At 39.8% G+C, this 24900-nt stretch overlaps 1 protein-coding gene across 1 annotated transcript in view; it reads left to right on the forward strand.

The window, feature by feature from the left end:
* snx29 (sorting nexin 29) overlaps positions 1–24553 on the forward strand; it is a 107046-nt gene extending 82493 nt beyond the window's left edge. The window contains exons 19-21 of the mRNA XM_026351345.1: positions 4196–4336; positions 15499–15638; positions 21814–24553. Coding sequence (XP_026207130.1) covers positions 4196–4336; positions 15499–15638; positions 21814–21940 — 408 coding nt within the window. The 3' untranslated portion in view covers positions 21941–24553. The remainder of the gene's footprint in view (positions 1–4195; positions 4337–15498; positions 15639–21813) is intronic.
* The last annotated feature ends 347 nt before the right edge of the window (positions 24554–24900 follow it).

A 24900-nucleotide genomic window follows, 5' to 3' on the forward strand; every position in this document is an offset into this window, starting at 1 on the left:
GGACCATTTCACATCTGAGACCTACAGTGACCTGCAGGCTGTACACCGCTTTCATCCTGGGACAACTGGGATCAGCTCCAGCTGTATGCGGTATTCACTGTAGCTGCAGGTGATCTGCCACTCTGTTTAACTCTATTGAGTGGTTCATATAGTGTTTATTCATACTGAGCAGATACAATAATAACAACTGGAGCATGGACATGGCTACAGTTACAATCACCGGCTCCATCCCAGCTATAGTTCGTCTCAATCAGCCTCGACTGTGCTGGTTCTATCCTCCGTTAACTGTCTCCATCTCGCTGAGGTACAGTGATACTTGCTTCTCAGCAGACACAGCTGAGGGTGAACCCACAGCCCGTGGGGATCTACTGCATGATACAGGCTATACTCAGAATAAGTCGCTATGGACAAAAGATAACGCAGAAGTGTTGTGGGGGAACGCAAAAGTAGCTCCAGAACAATTTCACCTCTGTGACCCTTATGGAGCTCCGTACATTTCAGCAGACCATATGGAATATTTAACAGCACAGTCTTAGAACAGTTACGCATAGAATAAATGCTAAATGTCAAGCCCTCAAACTAATGCTACAGTAATTGCTCAGCATGGTTTACACTTTGACGTTGACATATCTGCTTTTACTATGAGTGGTTGACACATGAATACAGATGTGGATGGAAATTCAGATGTTTTTCTGCTTATTTTTCAACTTTCTTTTGCACCTTCACACTTTTGAAATGTGCAGACTGAAACTGTCAAATACAAATTATTGCTTTAGATTATGTGCATACAATTAAACTTGTTGACCTTGATTTACTGTTCTATAGGTTTAACATGTATAATGTGTGAATGCCTTAGTAGTTGAAATTGTTCATACAGGAAACTTGGATTCTTCTTGAATAAGACATTTACAATGGCCTAGTTTAGTCAGATGAGTTTCCATCATCTTGATCAAAATAGAAAATGTCATAAGACATGCAAACACATACGCACGCACCTAGACCAGATCAAATCTGTGCTTCTCTTAACTTGCAAAAACAGAAGTAAGTAAAAACTTAGAGGTTCTCCTGTAGGTCAGACATAAGCATAAAATGCTGAGATTACAAATCTTCAGTCCATTAGTGGCCTTGTCTGCTCCCATCTCGTCAACCACCACTGTCATTGACCAGATCCGGGACTCTCCTTTGGTGAATCTGCTTTTCTTTCTACAAACACGTAACAGGGTTTTTTTTCCGTCTGAAACGGTGTGTATTTCACCCACTGATGTACAGACAGGGGTCACTGACTCTAAATATTTGTGTATCGTGTCTGCGTGATCAGATGTGACTAATACTACTACTGTGTGGAAAAAATACCTTAACTGCCTGTCACAGCTGCTGCGGCTGCTGCAACTGCTGACTTTGTTAGTAAGCTTATGGAATGAGCAATGAGCAAACTCCAACAGCTTTCCACCACCATCGAGCCCATATCTTTCACCTCGCATAAAATCTTTGCCCCATGTCTTTCCCTCCGTGGCCTTATTGTGTCCATCAAGCCCTTAAATCTTGCCTGTCTGCTCTTTATTGGTTGTTCTTCCAGAGTCAAGGATTACATTTCTTTGTCCTGTAATTCTGCCTTACATAACAGAGTAGCTTTCATTCTTAATATATGGTGGTGAGGTTTTTATGGTTGTTCTCAATAAAGACATGAAAGAACAGAATTACAGAGTTATTGAATTATTATTTATTATCATTATTATCATTTGTCTTAATACTCTTGGCTTAGATGAAGATCAGATCACATTTTATTACAACTTAATGCAGAAAACCACAGAATTCCAAAAGGTTCACATACTTTTTCTTGCTAATGTTGTAAGTAAAATAACAGAATGTATTATTCTGTGATTATACTGCAGATACAGAGCTAATTAATAACGCAGACAGACTGCAGGTTTAGAAAAACATGGTGTAATTTCTCACCTCCCACTTATTCAGAAGATGTCTATTTAAATGATGGAACATTATTTAGATGATTTATTCAACTATACTATCAAGTGTCATTTTCTGATCGCTTTTTATAACATTAACAGTGTCTAGACATGTCTGTCACTGATGCCGGGATATTAACAATGAGACATTTAGGACGGCTAACAACATTTCAGCTGTCAGTCTCGTCTTAACGACTGTCCTAAATGCCACATTTCTCATGTTTGTCATATAATGTAGACTGAACAGCAGCATGCAGGCCGCCAAAAGAACCGCGAGTAAAGGAATTGTCACCTCAAAACAAAAATATCCGTGTCATGATCCACTTGCTCCTATGTCCATCAAGACTTTATTAAGGGTGGCATGAGCACAGCATCTAGCCAGAGTTCCTGCAGCTCTGACAGAGTATTGTCTGCACTTCTCAATGGGCCATAAATGACATTAAATGCCTTTCGAGTCGACTTGAAGCCAAATAATGACAGTCACAGTCTCAAATGTCTGTTACATTATGCTATCGTGGACAATAGAAAAAGCTTTTTCAGCCATGCAGTGAATCACTCTGGGATGGCCGTGGTCCACTGCATTGGTCCTTTCTTTGACATCTGTTAAAGATGGATTCTCATAACATTTTCTGCAGAAAACCATGATGACTTTGGCTTCGCCCCTTTAGCACCACCACCAGGTCAGAAATTTTACCCATCCAGTAGTTCTTAATCATGGATTGCCATTAAGTTTGGTACACACATACCTCACATAAACTTCCGTATATTAAATTTGGTTTATGATGAAATACAAAACCTATTGACATTCATTGCTAATTAGAAATTCCTAAACTTCGAGTATACCTTAAAAGAACCGGTTCCTACAACACTGTCTGACCACTTTATTTATATCTGCTCCTAGCCCCACTTGTAAGTGGACTGAGTGAGTAAGGATGATACCGATTTAAAAATAGGGAACACTAATGAATGGAAGGAAATTGTTGTTTGAAGAATAAAATAAGAGGAAGTTAGAGAAAACACCTGGCCAATTACTGTGCGATGTGGGCATGAATTTCACAATGTCAGATTAGAGGGTGCAGCTGCTGTTGGACCACTGACGAGCACTTCTATTGGAGTATACTGGTGCCTTAAGAATTTTTTTTAGCAGCTGCTGTTGTGGTGTTTTGTGCTGTTTTGTTGTGATCAGCGGAGCAGTTACATGGAAGTAGTCGACCAGACTGCAGTGAAACTGGATAGCTCAGTGGGAATCAGTGTCCCAATGTGAAGCACAGCACAACAAAAAAACCTTTTTCCTTAGTCGATTAGGTTTTTTTTTAAAGTTATCTATGACTCTGTTGATAACCATTTACATTTAGTCATTTAGCAGACGCTTTTATCCAAAGCAACTTACAAGTAAAATACAAGGTACAAGGCAAAAGTAGGGTAAGTGAAAGGAGGTCTTGCCTAAGGACCCCTACTGGTGGTAGGTGACAGGTGGGATTTTAAACCAGACAAAGACTTCAAGAAGGCTTCCTTTTCTTTACTTTGTATGTGTCACTTCTTGCTGATGATAACAGAATTAATCTAGCCATCATGAACACTTTCAGGTCTGCACTATGTGGACACATGCAGTTCAAAATTATGGCACAGTTTTCTTGCCTTTGTTTGGTTTATTCTTTCATTTGCCTGGTAGGGGTGCAGTATGCCTTGGTACATTTGGTCAATTTTAAAATCAATTTCTCTCTTCTGTATGTTTTCCATTTTAAAATGGAATTCTCCAAAGCCATTCTGCTCTCTCTTTTTTGTCTCTGTGTATTTCTTGTTTTCTGCTGTGAAAATGGAACCCATCTCCTGCTCTTTTTTATCCCTCTCTATCTTGTAATAGGCTCATCTTTTCTTCCCTCTCTGCTCCCTCTGTCTTTCGTGAGTCTGAATAAAGCAGCTAATGGTGCATGGAAATGGTGGTAGCATAGTCACATCTATAGACGGTCTCTTTCTCGGGTTATGTGTTTCAGTATGTAAGTGAAAATGCACATTTACAACGATGAAAGAAAGTCATTCTTTCACTCATCGCATTAATTTATTGCAAAGCACATTAGAACTTAACATTAGATTAATTTCTCACAGGAGATGCTGCCTTACTGAATGACCAGTCAGTTTGTTTCTACAGAATTGCATTCAATTACTGACTTGTTGAAATCTAAACCTGCTGCTGCTGGTGTTTACTGACGACGTGTCTGTCCCGTCCTTAGGTGTACATCCGCATCCTGGACAATGAGTGGAATGTGTACAGACGATACACGGAGTTCAGGGAGCTCCACAATCACCTGCGGACCCAGTTTCCACAAGTGGACGCCTTTAACTTTCCACCCAAGAAAGCCATTGGAAACAAGGTGAGGTAATAGGAACTCGTAACAGCTTTGCATAAATACCTGGACAAGCAACACAAATGTAAGAAAAAGCAGCAGACAGCAGCTGATATTGCCTGCAATACAATATACAATATTGCCTGCACACTTACACTAGTTGTTAGTGCTTTTTTAACTAACAAACTTCAGGTGAACTAATACAATTTGTCAAAAAGCTAAAACTACATCAGAGTCAGGTTTTCCCCCTATAAAAGATACTATCCTCACATTATTTTCATTAGTTATGAGAGAAATCGACATCAAGCTATGACAATGTAGCCCAGCTCTGGTCTGTGCAGTTTACCACTCCTCTTTCATCCTACCTTTTTTGCTGACACACACACACACACCAAACCTCCCTCTTTGTCTAGAGGGAACAGTCGCAGTCACCCCAGGTTCCCTCTAGTCCTTCTCTCTACCTCTCTAGTAACTAGGAGAGCCCCCATCTCTCTCTCCCACTCTACTTTCTCCTTCCTTCTGTCGCCCTCCAACCTTTGGGAGATAATTTGGTTCTGACCCCGATTCTCTGGCTGATTGGATTTGATGCTGCCACAGCCGAAAGCAGCGGTCTGACTCCCCACCATCAAAGACACAGCGCTTTCACGGCTTGAAACTGGACTGAATGTGGAGTTGCAGGCACTGCAAATGTGAGAAGAGGTCAAATGTGTGTGTGTGTGTGTGTGTGTGTGTGTGTGGGTTTGCGTGGCTGAATCATGTGGAAGTGTCTATCAAAAGGCCTAGACAGTCGGTGTCATTGCTCCCTGGAAAGCTCCCTGAAAGCCCATTACACTGCAGGTTTGGGTGAATTATTGGCTTTCACCGTCTCTAGGAAGTCGCCCGTCACTGCAGAAAAAGCAGCCCTGACTTTCTGACCACATTTTAAAGCTGGAGCACCACATGTCGCTGGACCAACACACACTGAACCCCCGCCTTACAGAGGCAACTACACAACAGGAATGTTTAGTTATTTCTCCAGTAGTTAGCCTCTCCTGCCCGCAGCGATGTAGAGGTGTACCTAGGGTGTGGTTAGTACTCATGAGTCTGGTGAAGGGTGATTTCATGGCTCAGTACAATGACACTGCCTTGTCTTTTTTTGTCTCTGTTATCTTATAATGTTGCATTCTTTTTTTTTTTTTTTTTGTCCGGTTCTCTTTTGCCACCCACATCATTTTACCTCTGTTTGCCATCAAGTTTTTACATTTTTTTATTTTATTTTATGGAGTCAAGCCATTGTTATATGCCTCTCGAGGTTTCCTTCCTGCATTTTCTGCACCCACACAATTTATTTTTTTCTCTCTTTTAAAGTTCCTATTACTTTACAAATCTGCTGCACCCACAGTGATTTGTTTGTCAGTTTGCACTGTGAAACCAGATTCCATGTTGATCAATCTGACTTATGTTTGATACTAAAACCTAAAATTAGAGTCTCTCTCCTTTGCCTGTTTCATTTTAACAAGACGGGCCTGTCTCACAAAAGCTAAAGATCTGGAAGCAGTGCATGAGACACATGCATGCTTGTGTTTTCACATGTGAAATGTGTTCAAATGAATGACACAAATTTGGTCAAACTAAGTTGCATATCTTTGACTTTGACTACATTATACTTCTGTACATCTGTCTAATTGTAACTACAGTTAATTTTACTCCATATGTAAGGTAATTGTGATTAAAAGAACAGAATCATCAAGGCAGACCCCTTTTGCATCACATGTGCTTTGAAGAAAGTCACTCTCATTCTCCTTAGCCAAATTTACACTGAAAGCTTGTCAGCTGTGTTTTTGAGATGTGCTTTTTACACAGCCGATACACTCTAGTGAGATGCACTGTGTTTTCTGACACCGTCCATGGCTAACATTAGATTTTCCCAATGCCAACTCCCTATTCAATTCAATTTTCAATTCAGTTTTATTTGTATAATGCCAAATCACAACAGAAGTTATCTCAAGGCACTTTAAAATTAATTCAATTTAATAATTTGCTCACATATCTTAAACGAGCTGTTCCAGCAACAGAAGTTTTACAGAAACTTGCCAACAAAAAACTGAGCTGAAGGCCGCAGGACCAGACTGAAATGAAATGAGGAGCAGGTGGAAGGATTTATAGCTTAAAGATTTGATAACTACCAGACTGATGAAGTTTGGGAACAAAATGTGTGCATCTGTGTGTGTGTGTGTCTCTCTCTCTTTGTTTTACTGAGTGTGTGTGTGTACACAACTATGAACTATACTATAAAATATTTTTATGTTTCAGAAGTGAGTCTCTGTAGCATGGAGTGTGTATTTTGTTTATTCATGTGTATTTATTTCATACGTGTGTGTTTGCGTAGTGCGTTGTAATCAGCAGGCCTGCCGTGCTCTGTTTCCACGTTATTTCTATTGAGTCAGTGTTTGTTTCCAGCTCTCTAGGAGTACTTTGTAGTACTGGAAGGGAAGAGCAATGCTGCTGTTGAAAGCAGGGAGGACATGTACCAAGATATTTCACTGGAATACAAATACTTAAATATAAAAATAGTAAACAGTATAAACAGAGCTTAAGTTACTCATATAAAAGCTGTGCTGAAGTTACAGAAATGAGCATTTAAGGAGTTATATGAATAAAAACAAAATGTTACTGAATAATAAAATAAATTTAATATTTTTCGACCATTTATTGATTATTGATTATAATAAGTGTTGTGTTACATTTAACTGTGAATAAACTGTAAATACACACAAACAATAAAACACAAGTACAACAGCTTCCTCTACCAGGTCCTGCTGGTTGAGGCTAGCATGAAACAAAGCAAAGTTGTTTGAGCGTGTATGCAGCAGCTGGACTTTTCCCTGAGGAGTAGTGGCATATGGTAAGGTAGACCTGTCTTCTAACAAAGTATTTTACTAGATAGTCAAGGCGGTAGAAAATATATATATAACATAAGAACTAGAACCGACTTTGAATGCTCATAGTGAACTGACACTGACACTTCACATCAACCAAATTAAACAGTATGATGGTCTACTGGGGAAAACTACCAAACCTCGTGTAGACATTGCACCAGTGGTCAGGTTATAGAAACTATTCTAATTAGTTTGAATGCAATTTGTGCTCAAATCACTTTGGATATATTAAATATTTTAAAGCATTTTATTATGTCAGCCCCCCAGTAATGCCAATACAATACCAAAGTGGGATTTTATGGGCATGGCTTTTTTGCTTGATTAATTATTATGTCATAAGCATTGCAACACCAACAGTGCACAACGGTGCTGCTCTTGAAACAACACCTCGGGGGAAACACTGACTTATCTTGTTTATTTAACTTTATGCTTGCTAGCATAAATGGTTTGTTGGTGTTTTTCTACATTACAGTAGAACACGTTCTTGTGCAAGTGTAGGAGATGTATACAACAGAATGGATCCACACTTAAAAACTTTGTTCTTTAATGCTTCTAGTGGTCTAAAACTATAGAGGGCACCTGTAACTTAACGAGAATGCTTTGCAATTTGTTCTATATTTTGAATGAATTGAAATGTAGTTAAGGACTACGACAACACCTGTGTCGATAAAACGCTGCTGCATTGCATCTAATTTCCCCGACCATCTGTTTGCGTTTTTTCCCCCTCTGTGTTCATGTGTTTGTCTACGTTTCTCAACTTCATCTCTGTGCTTTTGCTGCAGTTTATCTTTCAGCATCTTTTCTGCTTTCATCCATTGCAAGTAATGCAAATCAAAGACTGATTTTGATGCACACATATAGAATATGGAGTTTGTATACACACAGGGCTTCTCACTCTCACTTTTGCCAGCTAATGATGGCAAAATGTTAATGTTTGGAGGGGGCTGAGCTGGTGTGATGTGAGAAGTAGAGACTCTTTTTTCACCTGCATTATATATATATATCTACTCTGCTGTGGTTTGCTCGTGTAGGGATGAAACACACCAACTGTCAGTGGAGATCAGGAAGCAGGGAAAACGCATGCACACCCTCCCCTATCAACTGTATTACATGCCAGGGGTGCTCTCAGCTTCCTCACGTCTGCTATCATCCACTCACAAACTCGCACACTTTTAAAAATGATTGACAACACAGCACAGAGAGAAACACAGCTAAAGTTGTCAGGGAGCATCAGCTGTGCTATGGATTTATGTCGCATTGAAACTTATGGAAAAACGTCTTACACATGCATATCACATGTAACAGCTCGCATGCTCGCAGACACACACACATACTCACACACTTCTTAAGTATGGGAAAACACTTGACTGACATCTCAGGCACTTTGCGTGTCAGTGCCCTGTGATTGGACTGTTCAGCTAATCTTGTACCTTGTTTGGTGTCAGGACCCATCACCAGTGCAACACAGCAGCACGTAGGGAAGGTGAATCATGGTAGACGGCTTAACTCTGGCATGTAGCATGTTAAATGACAAGACAGGAATCTTGTCTAATATAAAAGAGATACATGAGCCAGTCTGTGTGTTGTTTATTGCAGCATATTAACCACTTGGTTTAAACCTTTTTTGAGACTTTTTAAAATATTTGTTGAATATCTTGCCCTTTTTTAATCAAATCCATTATATTATATTATAATTAAGGTATTATTTATTAATGTAAACCTAAAGAAAGGAGATTTTAGAACTTTTTTGAGCACACAGTGTCTGCAATGCTTTGTCCACACAGTAATACACAAGCTATGATTCATGCTTAGACTGCAAATGATTTTGCTTTGATATTTTAGTTGATAGTAGGCAGCCGGCTTCGACTTGCCTACATTGCCCAGGTTTCAGTAACACTTGGTACTTGATGTTTAAACAGTTTTACTTTAAGTTGATCCTTTTGATTTTTTCACTTTGGTTTTATTTTATCCAGTGTGTGTCTGTGACTGTGTGTCTCACTCACCCTCTTCATTTTGAGCAAATCATGTTTTTTTTGTTTCAGAGTTTCTTAAAGGCATTTAGGTTATTAAATAAAGTACTGAAACATTATTCGTTTGCTTTGCCAAGGTCAGAAAGATACACTGCTTTCAGGATTTCAATTACCTCAGGTTCTCCTTGAAAATAATGTGAAAACTAAATGTGGAAACAGTGATTACATTTGGGAGAATATTTTTAATATGATCTCCAACTTCAGGTGCAATTATTGGGTAAGTGATGTTTGAAATTATGTGGTTGACAGTTGAGAAAGATTATGCTCCTATATTTCTAGGAATTAGGCAGAAAAGAGGAGATATAGCTAAAATACAATACAATATGTTGGGTTAGAATTGATTGAAGATGGACTGAGTTGTTGTAAACTTAATAAGAGTTTGAGTCAAATCACAATTACACTTACTTGGTAAAGAAAGTGTGATTAGTTTAGAAGTTGTTTTCCTGTGTCCTTTTTTTGAATTATAAATAATAATGCATTTTGACAGTGGTGAGGAAGTATATACTAATTAGACAGGAAAGGGTTTGTTTATGTCACAGCAGGTGCTCAGTTGACCTCTGATAGTCCATATCTTTGCAAGGCCTTGTCACTATTAGACATTTTGGGGTGCATCTGTGTCACTCTTGTCCTGTTAATGTGCTAATAAGAACGTCCTTCTCTGTGCCAGTCTTTATAGATGATGTTACACACACACTATCTCTCATACATAAATACAGATGCACACCACCTGTCGGTGACAGCTCTTCACCAGCTGATTTGTCTCAGACCTGGCCAGTGTTCCCGAGTTGTGTCTGTCAAAGCCCTCCTAATAATGACATGAAAGCCACATTGTTGTCAAACCCCAGAGTCCAGCTGTCAGGTTTCCTCACTGGTCATGTCTGATTCAGATTTTATGGTTTATGACCAAAGGTCTTTTGTCATTTGTTCTCTTTATTCAATATCCATTCCTCCATTTGGTCCCATTGTATCACTGTTTTCCCCTCTGCTCATTAAAGTCACTCACTCGCTGTAGGCCTTGATAAAAATCTCTTCAATTTTGTTCTGTTCTCTTTTTTTAAGTCCACAAATTGAGACATTGTGACTTTCATATCCCATGAGCTACATAAAAAAAACAACAGGGTAATTTTTCTTTGCCGTCTAGTGACCATTCACTGTAAGCAGTCATATAAACCAGTGTAGCAGACAAGTATAATCTGTCAGCAGTATTATTTGCCTGCTGTGTTGGTGCAAATGTTGGTGGCCACTGAATCTGTTACTGTCATTAAAGAAGTTGTGTGCTGCGTTTAAGTTCTGATTTAGCTTTCAGCCCATGATCTATTAAAATGCAGATTGGTCTGGGATACACAGAGGGGCCTGCATGTAGACTGAATCATGATGGGTGCATTTAAACTACTGAAACTAAAAACATAGTGATTTGAGTTGTACAACAGACAATAAATTGACATCTCACAGTTGCGCTACCATAGCTCATTAACTGCCATAACAAACACGCTATAGACTGGGATTTACTTGGGCTTGTGGTTAAATATGTTCATCCTATCAAATTTAGCGTCATGCTGTGCGCCACTGCTGACAAAAGCTTGTTTCTCACCAAACACTTTATTAAAAGCAGTGAGCATGCAGAAGTGATCGTTTTGATAAGCCAGTCCTGCTTATCACTGATTAACAGTAGCACAGTACAAATCTGAACAGAAACAACTGAATAAAACGACATCTATAAAGGGGAGAAGAGGAACAATTAAAAGCATCTATTGTTATTTTCTTACTGTAGGTGCAGTAGGAACGAGACTTAATGGCATTTTGATTACAGTAACATTACATAAGAGCTCTGAAAGTACGGCCTGTTCAGAACTGCTGTGTCCAGTGTGGGCTGACAAGGTGTCGACCTTATTTTGTTGCTGTCTACTCTCATTTAATTCAAGTGGACTGTAGGTTCAAATCAGAGTCCAGCTTGATGTGCTTGTTTGAAGTCATGACCTGGGTGATTGTTTTTTTTTTTAACTGCATATGTGATGCTCAGAAACTCCTGCAAACAGATGCCTGGCACTTGGGGCCAGATTAACATTTAGTTACATTTTACCTTGCATTCTGCTCATAGCAAGTATCTGAACTGCAGCTTATTATGCAGTCAACAAGTTTGGCCTGGGACCTCCATCACATTATGTCCATATGTCTCTCTCTCCACTGCAGAGAAATAAAATAGAAAAGGGCACAACAGGAATATATTTTCTGTAAACACGCAGTCATTCTTGATTGTAATGCAGGATCGAAGTTTCAGTCAAAAGCATTGATTTTCTTTTGAGCAGTAGTTTGTACTGTAGAGTGTAGTTACTTTTTACTTCTAAAAGTGTTTTTGTTGCCAGGCAACATTTAGTTCTTCAGAAGTGCTATTTGATGTTATTTATTTATTTATTTATTTTCAGCCAGAGTTGTGTGATAAACCTGGCTGCAAATTCACCGAGCAGTTGTGGAGACCCCGATGCACATGTCACAGCTCCCCTTTGCTGCTTATCTGCTCTGTGAGGGGAATGACATTAAGCTGCAGTGTGTGTATGTGTTCTTGTCCATGTACTATACATAGACATCCCGTTTTTTCTTTTATCTCTGCTATCACATGACCATTTCACAATCTCATATCATCGTGATACACTGTGCACATATAATTGCCGAATTGACTCAACATATGCTGGTGACAAGGATGCATATGAACTTTATGAAGGTGACTTATCTTGCAGCCAGAATCCATGACATTTATGGCATCCAGATGTGGGGCTCGCAAGAACGGACAGAAGAAAGTGTCCATAAACCGACACAGCACAGATAGCTTCTGGTTCCCTTTACAGTGCCAGAATGTATTATCTCTGTTTGCAGTATAGCCTTCTTTTTTTACTTTGTTTTGTAGCTGCTGCACATTTCCAAAGCAGTTTCTACTTTGCTATTGTAAAACCATATCTTGTATATTAAAATGCTGTCAAAATGTAGAGTTTTAATTAAAAAGGAAGTTTCTGTAGTTGTAGGGTGGTATAGCTTCCTATATCCCCCTTTGTACTGGTGAACAGGGTATGTTTGATTTATGTAGAGCCTGTAGAAGACAAAAATAGACCTGTTAGATGTTCAAACAAAGCCTTGCTCACCTTTATGTTTTGCATGTGCAGGTAGCTGTACTTTATTTAGGCTCTGTCATGTCAGTACAGCGATGTGGAGATGAAGAGGCAGGGGGAGGGGAAGGAGCTGGCAGAGAGCAGCGTTGAGTTAGATGCATGTAAGCAGACAGATGTAAGAGGACAGAATCGGCCTTGTACCTGCTTCAGTATGCCAGAGCAGACTCTGTTCTGCCCGCTCATTCTTCTCTGCAAACAAGACACAGCACCTAACCTCTTCAGCCCTCCTTTCTGTCTTTACTAGAGGATGAATCTGTCGTGATGTCCATTAGTGTTTTTACTGCTCTGACATCAACAAAAGCTGTCAGGGTGTCCCTTATTGTGTTGACATAGCATGAAACCCACACTGGCATGCACAGCCTAATCTGACACATCACATTTAGGCGCTTCTACCGTGTCCATTTTACCCTGTGTGATACAACATTTAGTTATCCACTCCTACTCTCCTGAATTGACATACACTACCGTATTTGTCAAATTCTTGGGGCAACAGTTGATCTCCTTGTTTAAAATTTGTCTGGCCACTGTACTCCATGTCATCTACAAACTTTTTAGTAGGTTCAAACCAAAATGATTGCATTCTGCCATAATTGTAAATTAAACTAATTAAAATTAGATTAATTGGCAACAGGGCAGTGTTATGACTGGGTAAAAACAGCACCTCAGAGAAGAGTCTTTCAGAAGTAAGATTCATACTCCTTAAAAAAACCTCAAGGTAAAGTCTATGATTCTAATTTATTTCCTCATGTTCCTGTAGTTGTCCATCTAGTGGTGGTATACTGTCCAAGCTCTGTAAATGAGGATATAAGAAATTGTGTTGGACTGGGTGATAACAGCTAATTGGCACAAGCAGCACTGGTTTTTGTGTGGCAGAGCAAGACAGAGAGAAGGAGAGGGAGCAGAAAGTCATTTCTGGCAGTTGTTTTCAGTTTACTGACATTGAGGAGAATATCACTAACAGTTACTTTGTTTTTGCCAAGGATGCTCAGCTAACTTGCAAGGCAATTTACAGTGTTTACGGTTTGAGACCTTATAAAATATGAATGTATACAGAATTATATAGAAAACTCAACAACCCCACTTGAGCAAGCACAAGGCGAAAGTGGGTGGGCGGCCATCTGCCTCGACCGGTTGGGATGAGTGGAAACAGGAGAGAGAAAACAAAAAACAACAGAGAAAAGCAGCTCAGTGAATCAATAGAGGTCCCCCAGCAGACTAACCTATAGCAGCATAACTAAGAGATGGTCCACACTATAGGTTTTATAAAAAAGGAAAGTTTTAAGCCTGATCATAAATGTAGAGAGAGTGTCTACTGAACGTGAACTGGGAGCTGGTTCCACAGGAGAGGAGCTTGATAGCTTCAGGCTCAGCCTCCCTTTCTACATCTGTAAACTCTAGGAACCACAAGTAAAAACCTGCACTCTGAAAACAAATATAGAACTATGAAATCTTTGAGATGATGATGGAGCTTGATTATTAAGTAGATAATATTAACTGGATTTTACAGGGAGCCAGTGGAGAGAAGATAACGTAGGAGAAATATGATCTCTCTTGCTAATTCCAGTGAGAACTCTGTCTGCAGCATTTTGGATTAACTGGAGGCTTTCTAAGCAGTTATTGGGACATCCTATTAATTGTTATTGCTTGTGGTTCATCGCTGCATCAACAAATCCAAGTTACAACTGGTCTACCCATTAAAAATATTTGAGACATCACGTAGCAAAAAAGACGACAAACGAGGCCCACAGCTGTCGAGCAGCTGAAATCCTATATTATATGAGTAAGAATGGGGGAGAAAGTCTCTTTGAAAACTAAAGCAATTGGTCTTCTGAGTTTACAGAGTGTTGTTAAAAGAAGAAGTGATGCAACACAGTGGTAAGCCAGCCTCTGTTCCAACGTTTCTATGGGTTAATAGCAAAAAACAATCATATTTCTATGTATTTCTTTGTAATATGCTGTCTTTGCACCATTTAAAATCAATCATTTTAAATCAAATTCAACTTTCAGATCTGGAGCAGTGTAGTCTCAAATTCCTTTTCTTCCCTAAATTAATTTTAGAATCAATGCTCTAACTTCATGGAACGTGCATAAAATATTTAATAGAAGCAGTGACTTTATTTTTCCCATGAAACAGTAAATGATACACTTTCTACATACATTAAGTCTTTATTCTTCTTGTATACGAGAAACAAATGTGTATTTTAAGAAGAGACAAATTCACTTGGGTTTTGGGATTGTAGATCAAAAGAGAAACCATAGTTTCAAAAACAGGAAGATGTTGGCCTCCTGCAATGGCTGTGGCTTCCAGTCTCAAGCATCACAGAGTAGCACAGAGCATTGCCCAGGCTTTGTTTTGAGCCTTGCCGGACATCGATTAGCCATGCTAGCAATGGCCATGTGGCTCCGTGCCTCCAGAGTCGCTCAGTGAAGAGGGTCTGAATGTGCAATTGACACCATCCAAATTTTCTTCAGCAACCAAATGAATTCAATACCGAGGCAAGCTAACTCTTCAAAATGCTTGCTTTTCATTGAATGTGTCTTGTCATAGGAGATATGAAATTTGGAGGTTTACATACCTGTGAAAAAATGTTATTGGTCTCACAGTAGGAAAACTCAGAGGGACACATCGCATTCCAGGCTCACTGGGCTTGAAGTTTCAATATGCAACTTTTTGCCTCAAGGCAGCATGTGTTTGTGAGTCTCACCATCCTGCCCCTGAGCTAGGCAGCTCAAACTGTTTTTATTTTTTTTATTTATTTTGATCAGCTCTCTAACTTGTAACATCGTTTGGCCAGAGGCAGGGGGAAGCAACATTGGTACATCAAACAACAGTGAGAGTGAAAACTAAAAAAGTTGCACTGCAGTATTGATCAACATTTTTGGAGCACGCCATGTCTATAGGTATTTTGTTACTTTGCTGGCTTTAGTTTTCTCATGTGTTGTATCCTTCTTCTTTCTTTGCATGTGGCTTCATCAGAACTTTTTAATATATGCATATTCATGTTCAATTGACAATACAGAAATAACAATGATAACTGTTTTTATATATATATTTCTTTCTTCTCTCACTCTGTCTGCAGGATGCTAAGTTCGTGGAGGAGAGGAGGAAGCAGCTGCAGGGCTACCTTCGCATGGTGATGAACAAACTAATCCAGTCGCTGCCGGAGTTCACAGCCCGGCCCACCAAAGCGACCCTGTTGTCTCTGCTGCCTTTCTGTCAGTAAGTGGACGCGTGCAGGTAGTAATGGTCGATACAGGATGTTAGCTTTTCCCTATGTGCAGGTGAGAGGGATTGAGAAAAAGGATAGAAACCTGTGTGTAGCTGCAGGACATAGAAGAAATCAGGAAACTTTTTTTCAGATATTGGCTACATTAGAGCTGCTTTTTTTAGTGTTCATATCAAACTCACATGTGGCTTAACTCTTGTAATAACGTGGAGCTGAAGTTTAAAAATGTCGATATCCTATTGTTTACTAGGATAACATCTTCAAAGGACAAACTACTTGTTCTTTATTGATGCATTGTAGATATTATACTCAATTTAATCTACAGCACTTTCAGAAAGAATGATCAGCCACAGTGTTTGTAGTAGTAGTGGTTACAGGCTACTGGGAGGATTAATGTCACTGAAAACGCCAAAACCCTTGTAAACAAACTTCAGCATTTTCCTGTGGTTTACTTTTTCTATTCACACATACAGTATATGTATATGTTCTCTCAGACACATTCACACACAGTCAGGCTAGACCAGACAAGTGTGAAAGTGCATGATGCTTCAGCTACCCACTTAACTACCAGGGTGCATTTGAAAATGAGATGTTCCAGTCATTTCCGGTCAGTATTCACATCATTTTTCACTTAACCATGATCAGTCAGTGAGTGTGACCTGTCGCACCATCTGACTGGAATGTTTTTTCCTTTCTCGAGACATCTGATTCATCTGGCCAACCCAACAACAACAAGCACCCAGTTGTCATAGATGTAGGGTCTACATGCTCTTTATGTACACTACTGTATTGCTTCCTTTAAACATTTCTTATAGTATACTGTAAGTAGAGATGGGTTCAAACTGTCAAGTCAGCCAGTAGCCCAGTTGAATAAGAGAAGACTCACAGGCGTGTATAAACCTCCAAAGCACACACTGCTCATTATTTAGTCTGCCCTGAGAGGCTTCATAATCATATCTCTCTTTCTCATATCTCCAAGCTGAAATAGAAACCTTTCTATTCCACATCTTTGAATGGCATGATATATTACAGTGTCAAACCAGCTAGACATGACTTTCTTCAGTTCTTCCTACTCTGAAACATTGTTATTCAGAGCTTAATATGTCTTTATTCATGATGTCGAATTAGCGTACTTCTATTCCTACACAGTTAATGCATGTATTTCTGAGTGCTCCAAGTTATTTCTGAACTCAACAGATTAACCATTAGTGTAACTACTCTAGGTGAAGCAACTAAACAACAGGAGATGCTGGTAATCTGCTATGTTACTGTAGATGACCTGGTTCAGTCTGTGTCATGGACTGTTATATATGATGCAAACAGAAACAAGAACAGTGACACTACACAGCATCTTGAGCATTACGTCGTGTAACATTTTGGGGAGAGGCTGCAAACACGTCCGCCTCTGATGAAACTTCGTAGTGGCAGCTGACACAGAGTTGGTGGTTAAGGACTTGTTCTCCACCTGTTGTAATTGACAGTGACACTGGCGTGTTTACCTCCATGACTCGGTTGAATTGCTGTTGACATTGGATCAACAAGATCAGCATATTATAATATTCCTGGCTTGTGTGTGTGAAGTTGTGCAGTGCTCCTTACCTTCTCACCAGAGTCCCTATGTAATAATGTTGCTCTGAGACTTGCCAGTGTTTTTATGGTGTTTAAATGTTTGTTGCTATGTGGCTGTCTGGACTCCATAACTGCCTGCTCATTTGGCAGCATCATCAGGCCTGTGAGCTGGTGGGGGGGCAGGGGGAGCTTGGTGGAGAGGGTGCAAACACAGTGTAGAATAATGCTTGGCCCTAAGTGGAAAGTGTGCCATCCATTTTAAACGTGAACATTAATTTCTGAGTGACGTGTGATATTTCAGCATTTCAAAAAATATTGTTATATTTGGCTTTTTTTTTTTTCCAAATAAAATAAAGCATTTGCACATATGAACAGTTTAAAAATGTGCATTTTCAGTAAACCTTTTTAGAGCTCTTTCCTCCTCATCTATTTGTTTTGTCAGGTATATACAGCATTGAACTGTGGACCACATCTTAAGTGTCATTTTAATCACTACTCACCCACACTATTTTACTCTGAATGACAATTGAAGACAAGTCTTATATCTTTTCTTTTCAGTATTTTCTCTATTTTAAATGTATTTTTATTTATTTAGCACCAAATTACAATAAAACATCTCACTGCACTTAAGGCAGTAGCAAGGTTAAGACCTTACAGGATTATGATTCAACTCTTTTCACTTAACAATATCATATGAATCAATTTCATAGAAAATAGCAATATTTTTTAATGAGTATCTGTTTCTTGATGAGTTTTCTTTATTCTCAATTATCTGCATAGCACCAATTATCCTCTGCATCTTCCAGATGCCGCCAGATGTTGTTGCTGGCAGATTGGTGACACAAAGGCAAACCTAGTGTAAGGGTGGAGAGACTCAAACAGGATATGACAGATGTTCTGGTGCACTGAGAAAATTAGAAGCCCGTGGAGAGAGAGAATGACAGGAAGTGGTTTAGTGAGAAAGATGAAGAGAAGGGGACAGTGGAGGATGGAGAGAAAGAAAGAAAGTCTGAGAAGGAGACATAGGAAAGAGTAAAACATAAAGGGAGAAATGGAGGGAAAGACAGATTTAGATTCAGCCTCCTTACATCTCCTGCTGAGACACCCAAAGGCCAGATAGATCTCAAAACTCCTTGATGATGCCACATTGACCTGAAGGCCTCATGAAAATATTGCTTATAAACTGGCAGCATCCCGAATGATGTTATTTTCAGTTTTGGTTTTCCTTTAAATATCAGCTTTAAGTTGAGTCCTTCAAAAACTATTTAACATGCCAATCCTCTAGTTGGATTTAGTCATAATTAGCCACTCAGACTGATGTGAGCTGGCAGAAAACTTACTTGGAAGCATTCCCGCTGCTTTGATTTCATTTAGCAGAAGTTTGACAAAAGCACCAGACACCAGACGTTGCTATTTGATCACACTGATGTGTTGCGGTTGGGATATAAAGGTAAAAGTGGATGACACCTTGTTTTTAGAGGATCAAATGACGGCTCCCAGTAGACATAAACAGCAGTGTACATTCGGTACAGTATTGTGTGCGGTACTTACTGTATTCGCTTGCTTAGTACAGTTGACAGTGTTCTGAATTGGTTATTTGTCTGATACAGTATTCAGTATCTGAACCTGAAATAATCTTTTTATCCTTGAACGTTTTTCACCTTGGAAATAGTAATTTGAAAAAACTCTGGGCCTCATCCAGGAACCACTTGTTGGAACAGATCCTGCCTGCCATGAATGATAGATTTAGGAAAGTTTGTGCCATTCACAAGTTCACAAGTCTTAGTAAGTCAAATGCACTTGCAGCTGAAAACTATGACAAATTTAACACTGAATTAATATTCTGTTCACCATACTGTATGACCATCACCTCTTACTGCCAGTGTACTGTGTACTGTAGGTGAGTATTTTAGAATTTAGTTGTTTTCATTGATGTATTACACCACAGCAGCTTCTATATATCTTCCTCCTGTCATTGGGTTGAGATTCCAGCATCAATCTCTGTTCTAACACTGACATCTCAGTGATTTTTGCCTTTTACAGAATCACATATTATTCATGGCCACTGTTTGCTCAGATCAACAATAACAACATTGCTGACAGTGTACCATTCAGCTTGTCCAGCTCTTTGGTCCACGTACGACTGACCCAGCCATTAGTACAATTAGCTAATAATAGGCATATGAGTAACAGACCAGACAGCAGTGTTGGTGTTTGATGACCAACATTCTTGTGTACAGATCTCTTTGTGCCTCTCCACACATACAAACACTCACCTCCTTACGTTTTCTGCAATTTTCCTTACTTGTCTGGAACAGGGGCACTGTCACAGCTCTCCTTAGATGTGCCACTTAGTATGCAGCTCAACCCTAACACTTTCATGGATTACTCACACCACAAACTACACACACTCAATCTGGACTCTTGTGTTATTGACCCGCTGCCTTGGAAAATAAGTGTTGCAGACCTTTGTGGCGCTGTCAGTTTGACTTCACAATAAGGAAGTAACCTTTTATTGTAGTGGCCTCAAACTATGTATTTGTTTCTACATAGGCCTGTGTGTGTGTGTGTGTGTGTTGGTTTTACTTGATAAATGTAGTGTGTCTCTCTTTGTGAAGGGAAATGTAGATGGAGCAGTTTTATCATTCGGACTGTATTGTTCACTGGACCAAGTGTTTTGCTGTTAGACAATCAATTAGATGCATGCTTGAGTTTGTGTACCTGTTTACTCTAATTATGCTCCTGTGCAGTCAAATTATTCATATTCTAACAGTGCCTGGAAAAGTTATTACCATGCACGAGTCAATGTCATGTCCAAATGGGGGACAAGCACATGCTGAGAGCCAGAAAGAAAATTCCATAAGCCTAATTAATTTAGTACATTTAGCTCCATTACTCAGTTTGATATGAATAAATGAGATGGCTTGCAGTTTTAGCTCTGCATGCTGCCTCCACTATAGCGAAATGTTTGCTGATAGAACTCCCCGTTGCCTCGATGTTTGGCCAGCCTTGGTCAAATTGAAATTGTGTGGCTGCACTTGATTGCAGCTACCTTGTGCAGAGATATGGGAATAAGTGGCACTTGAGCCCCTGCTAAACATTTGTGCCAGATGAAAAGGAATCCTGTTCACCATATTAACAAAGTTCAGGCTGTTCTCACATTGGCTGTTCACACCGACTCCCAAAGCTGTTTGATCTTGATGGTTTTGACAAAGACACTTTGCAGCCATACATTTTTCATACTTAAGTTTGAGTCACAAGTCGTGCTTACCGGGCTGCGATGTAACTGTCTCTTCCATATCTCAGCCCATTTTTACGTGACAGAGCCTCCCTGCGCTGCTTTTTTAGCCCCTGCTGCGTCACATGCAAGCATATGGCTCACAGTGACACTTTTAACCACCACATGTGCATCTCACCCTGAGTGTGTTTATTTTTAGCAAGGTGTTGTCCGAGTGGGAGTCAAATGTGTGTCACAAGACCACCCAGATGTCCCAGATGACCTAAATCACAGCTCTAGCATTTGGGGCGTCAATAAATAGGGCAGTTGGACATCAACAGGGAAGTGCCCTCAGACTCTTCGCTGTTTTTAATATTTATTGCAAGTCTCCTTGTCAAAGAAGCACTTGAACTGACAGATCCTATTACAGAGGGACTGCTTTATCACGAGCAGCAGGTGAGAGGTCACTTTCTTAGGGATGAAATGCTTCAGAGGGAGAGCTCAGTGTGCTTCAGACAACAAGAACATATTTAACTCCAGGGCTGCACTCTCACTGTGATTAATTTCCTTTCTTTGACAAGTGCCCCTCATTCGTCCTCATCGTTATCAGGTAAGACTCAGGGATCAGGGGTTCATATGTTGTGGAGACGGTCGTCAGGGCAACTAGGGCAATGATATCATCAAGTGTCCAGGATTATTTTCTGCCAAGTAATGGGGCGCCTAGACATCATAATAAGATGAGAAATGCATATAGTTTGATTCCTTGTGTTGGTTAAGAGTTGATGCCACCTGACTATGTGATGAATTTAATTCAACATTTGCTAAATTCCACCTTTGGACAGCAGTTGTCCAATTGTAGCTTAACAACATTGACTAGACCTGCTGGTCTTGTCGATGTTTCTCCACATGTACACAGGGCTGGAGTAAGAGTAGTTGAAGGAGGATGGCTTTTCGTTTCTGCCTTTCCAAAACCAAAAACATATCTGCACGTCCGCTGTGTTGTATTTCCAGATGGTGTGGAAGACATTAATGGCTCTCGTTTGATATGTGTTGGATTTGAAGGTGTTCACCCAAGCAAACCGTAAGATAGCGTTCAATTTGTTCAACTGATACTAGCTGAAGTGCAGCTGATAAAATCCTCCAGTGACGGCTGTCAGTTCATTTACTGTACAATAACTGTGATTCAGTTTATTTGGAGCATGACAGCTTCTCCATTTGTGGCTCTGCCTAATGTCTGGATTTCCAAGAAAAAGTCTTGGCAAAGGAAGTAATGCATTTAAGCTTTTAGATGCAACATCATTGGTTTGTTTGAATAATAAACCTAATGCTAAACTTCACCAAATGTCAATTTAAAACTTGTTTTATTGTTCCCCATCATCTAGAGACACACCACACGCCAACGACGGCGGCGCCAAGACACCTCGTTCCAAAACGTCATCCCGTTTCCCCAGACTGGGTCGCAGCCGCAACCAGGAAGCCAGACCTGAACCGCAAAGTGGTGACCTCTAACCCCGGAGCCTTTAAACTGATAATCTCTCACTGTACAGTCTGAGGATGATGATTCTATGCCCAGTGTGGACAGTGACACAGTGGGCTTTCAGGTGGAGATTAAGGGACCAGCGGACCTTCAAAGCCTTACAGTTAAAATGTCTCAGTCAAGGGAATGGAGGTGTGTGCGTTCACATCCAGGCCTCTCTACAAGAATGTGTAAATGCTTCTGTGTTTTCTCCTTCAGTCAAGGAGAAATGACTCTTTCGATGGAGCCAGTGACACAGCACCTCTTTCCTCACTGAGAGACCAAAAGACACTCTATCAACTGCACATGGATGAGCCTGGAACGGCTCTCTCCTATCAACAAACACAGTCAGATAATGGGGTGTTTCTTTCTTCTTCTTTTTTTTTTTTTACTCTGCTCAGTTTTGTAGTTAAAGTGTATTATGGTCACAGTGCCTACAGTGTTTTGTAGCTGCTTTCCTGCTCTGGGTGGGGAGGGGAGGGTACCTAGAGGCGAATATGGGTTAGATTGGAGTTGTCTCTTTGAGAAGAGAGGTTGTTTTTCAGCTTATGTGCCAGGATTATGCTGCCATTACATTTTAGACCACAATGGTTCACATTCTCTGGTTGTGGCGTGGACCATTACAATGGGCATTCCTTTCTCCCACTTCAGTTATCATTAGAACGATGTATTGTATAACATATTAATTTCACCAGAGATGCAGTGATGATCAAAAATATCTTTACAATTCCACACGTTCATCGTATTGCAGAATTAGGGTTAGACACCACTATTAAAACTGAAATCTCTTTGAGATCGTATGAAAATGAACTCTTTTAAAGAAAAAAGAAAAAGACTCAAAACAACAAGAAGAAGAATTTAAGATTGTGTATCTACTTCAATCTTTCTATGTTAATAGACAGTTTTTTTACAGTAGCACACGTTACAGGTAGAAATTGACATTTTGTCTCATATACAGTGTCAAAAACGAGCTGTGATGTAATTTGTTTCGAGAGGAATGGAAATGCTGTTTTGCCCTTAACATTGACGTGTTTCAGTGGTTTCACCCTCCCCTACATCAAAGGTTGACTTGTATTGAGAAAAATCTATGTTTGATGATTGTTTAACTAATATGTCTTAGCAGGATTTAATGCAGCGGTATGTTGCAAATGAATGTTTTAACGATGACTAAACACTTGAAGAAAAGCTGCTTGTCAGCGTGGAGAGCAAGGAGAGGGCTGCTGAGCATCGAGTGTGTGTAAAACAGAAGCTCATGCATATGTATGGATTACCCAAGAGTAGTCAAGTCTGTGTTCAAACGAGAAGCGATTGTGTTAGGAGGGTTTCGGAAAACTTAAATCAAAGGGTCGGCGCGTGAAATGGTAAACACTGTTCACTGTTGATAAGTGGAGGTGAACAAACATGGCTTGTGGGTTTTAATTAAGTTGGTATTCTTACACAGGAAATGACCCTCACAAGTATCCAGCTTCTGGTAAACACTGAGCACACAGTGGAAATTCTCACAGGGATGCTGTCAAATAAAAAAATAAAACCTTTTACAGAGAGATTGTGTGAGCTGGCCAATGAAACATCAACATGGGAAAGATGATAAAATAATGTCAAGACTGTTTTTTTTTTCATAAGGCTGACAAAGCACGCTGGTGATGCTTCCTGCCTATGTATCACTTCAACCTGGATTTCTATAATTACTCTTTTTATTAAAGGTTATTCTCTGCTGTGATACAGTAAAGACAGGCGAACAGGTAATGTGTCAGTTGTAGCACTGCCTTAAATGTATCTGAAAAATCAGCAATCAGTGGAGTTTCCTTCTAAGAGTCCCAGAAGGCAACTTAAAGGTGTCCTGTGGAGCTTTTGACCATGATCGTGCTGTGGAGCAGCGTTTGATTGTGTGGTTTTTGGGTTTGAGCTCAGAGACAATGAAATACGACCTGTGAAGTCCAGCTGAAGGGACAGATTTATATGTTTAAACAGTGGTTTATAATACTCGAAGCCAGGATTTCACCGTCATGCTGCCGTGTCGTGTGTCACTGTTTCATCTGTAGTCGTGAAGACACATGGATGTCAACACTCCAGAATTTTAAGTATTTAATAAAAAATATTTCGTTTGCTGAATTTTAAATGAGCTTCTGTTTGTTTACAGGGAAACTCAATGACCACGGTCAGTTTGTTGTTCCATCAGGGATTGTTATGAAACTGTTATGAATTATGTTTCTGCTATGGCTTGATACTATGAGTACTTCAAGCATCTCAGATTTCATTGAGCTCTTTACTAACAATTACAAAAGAAGCCAATGCTGTACAGAGGTGTTCGTGGTGGACATGGCTCTTCAAGTCATATGTTTTCATCATATGATATCAAACATCAGTAATTAAAAATGGCCCTGTCTCCTTCCTTCACCATCCTCTCAATGCCATTTCAATGAAACTTTACAAGCAAAGGAAGTTCATTAGCTTTCCGACGTGCAGCCAAAGCGTTCTTTTGCAGTATGCCATGTCTGTTGTTATGTACTTTTATATCCTCGCCTTTGTCAGCATTCAGGCCTTCTCTATAAGTGTGACAGCAAAGAGGGGCTGAACAATAAAGTACATTGTGTACAGAACATACATAACCAAAGCCTCTGTGTACATGTCATTATTAACCCGATGAAGACAAAAGGCCATTCTGCAGTTAGCTCCTGTGTGTGGATGCATGTCGGTATACATCTTTACATTCAAGCGTGTGTAGGTACATATGCTAAATGTGTACAATGGCATTTAAATGCATGGCAAATGTGTGCGTTCATGTGTTTATGCAGCTGAACGCGCCAGCGCTCGCATTATATCCTGCATGAGAACTGCATGCTTAAATAAACGGACTAATACTGTGAACTCCGTCATCTGAGCATCTGCGGCCGTCCAGGCATCTGTTTTGCTTGTCGAATGGTTATTTAACTATCACTGCTTCACTAAGCCG

The sequence above is a fragment of the Anabas testudineus genome, chromosome 19 (genome assembly GCF_900324465.2).
Source record: "Anabas testudineus chromosome 19, fAnaTes1.2, whole genome shotgun sequence".
NCBI classification, from domain to species: domain Eukaryota; kingdom Metazoa; phylum Chordata; class Actinopteri; order Anabantiformes; family Anabantidae; genus Anabas; species Anabas testudineus.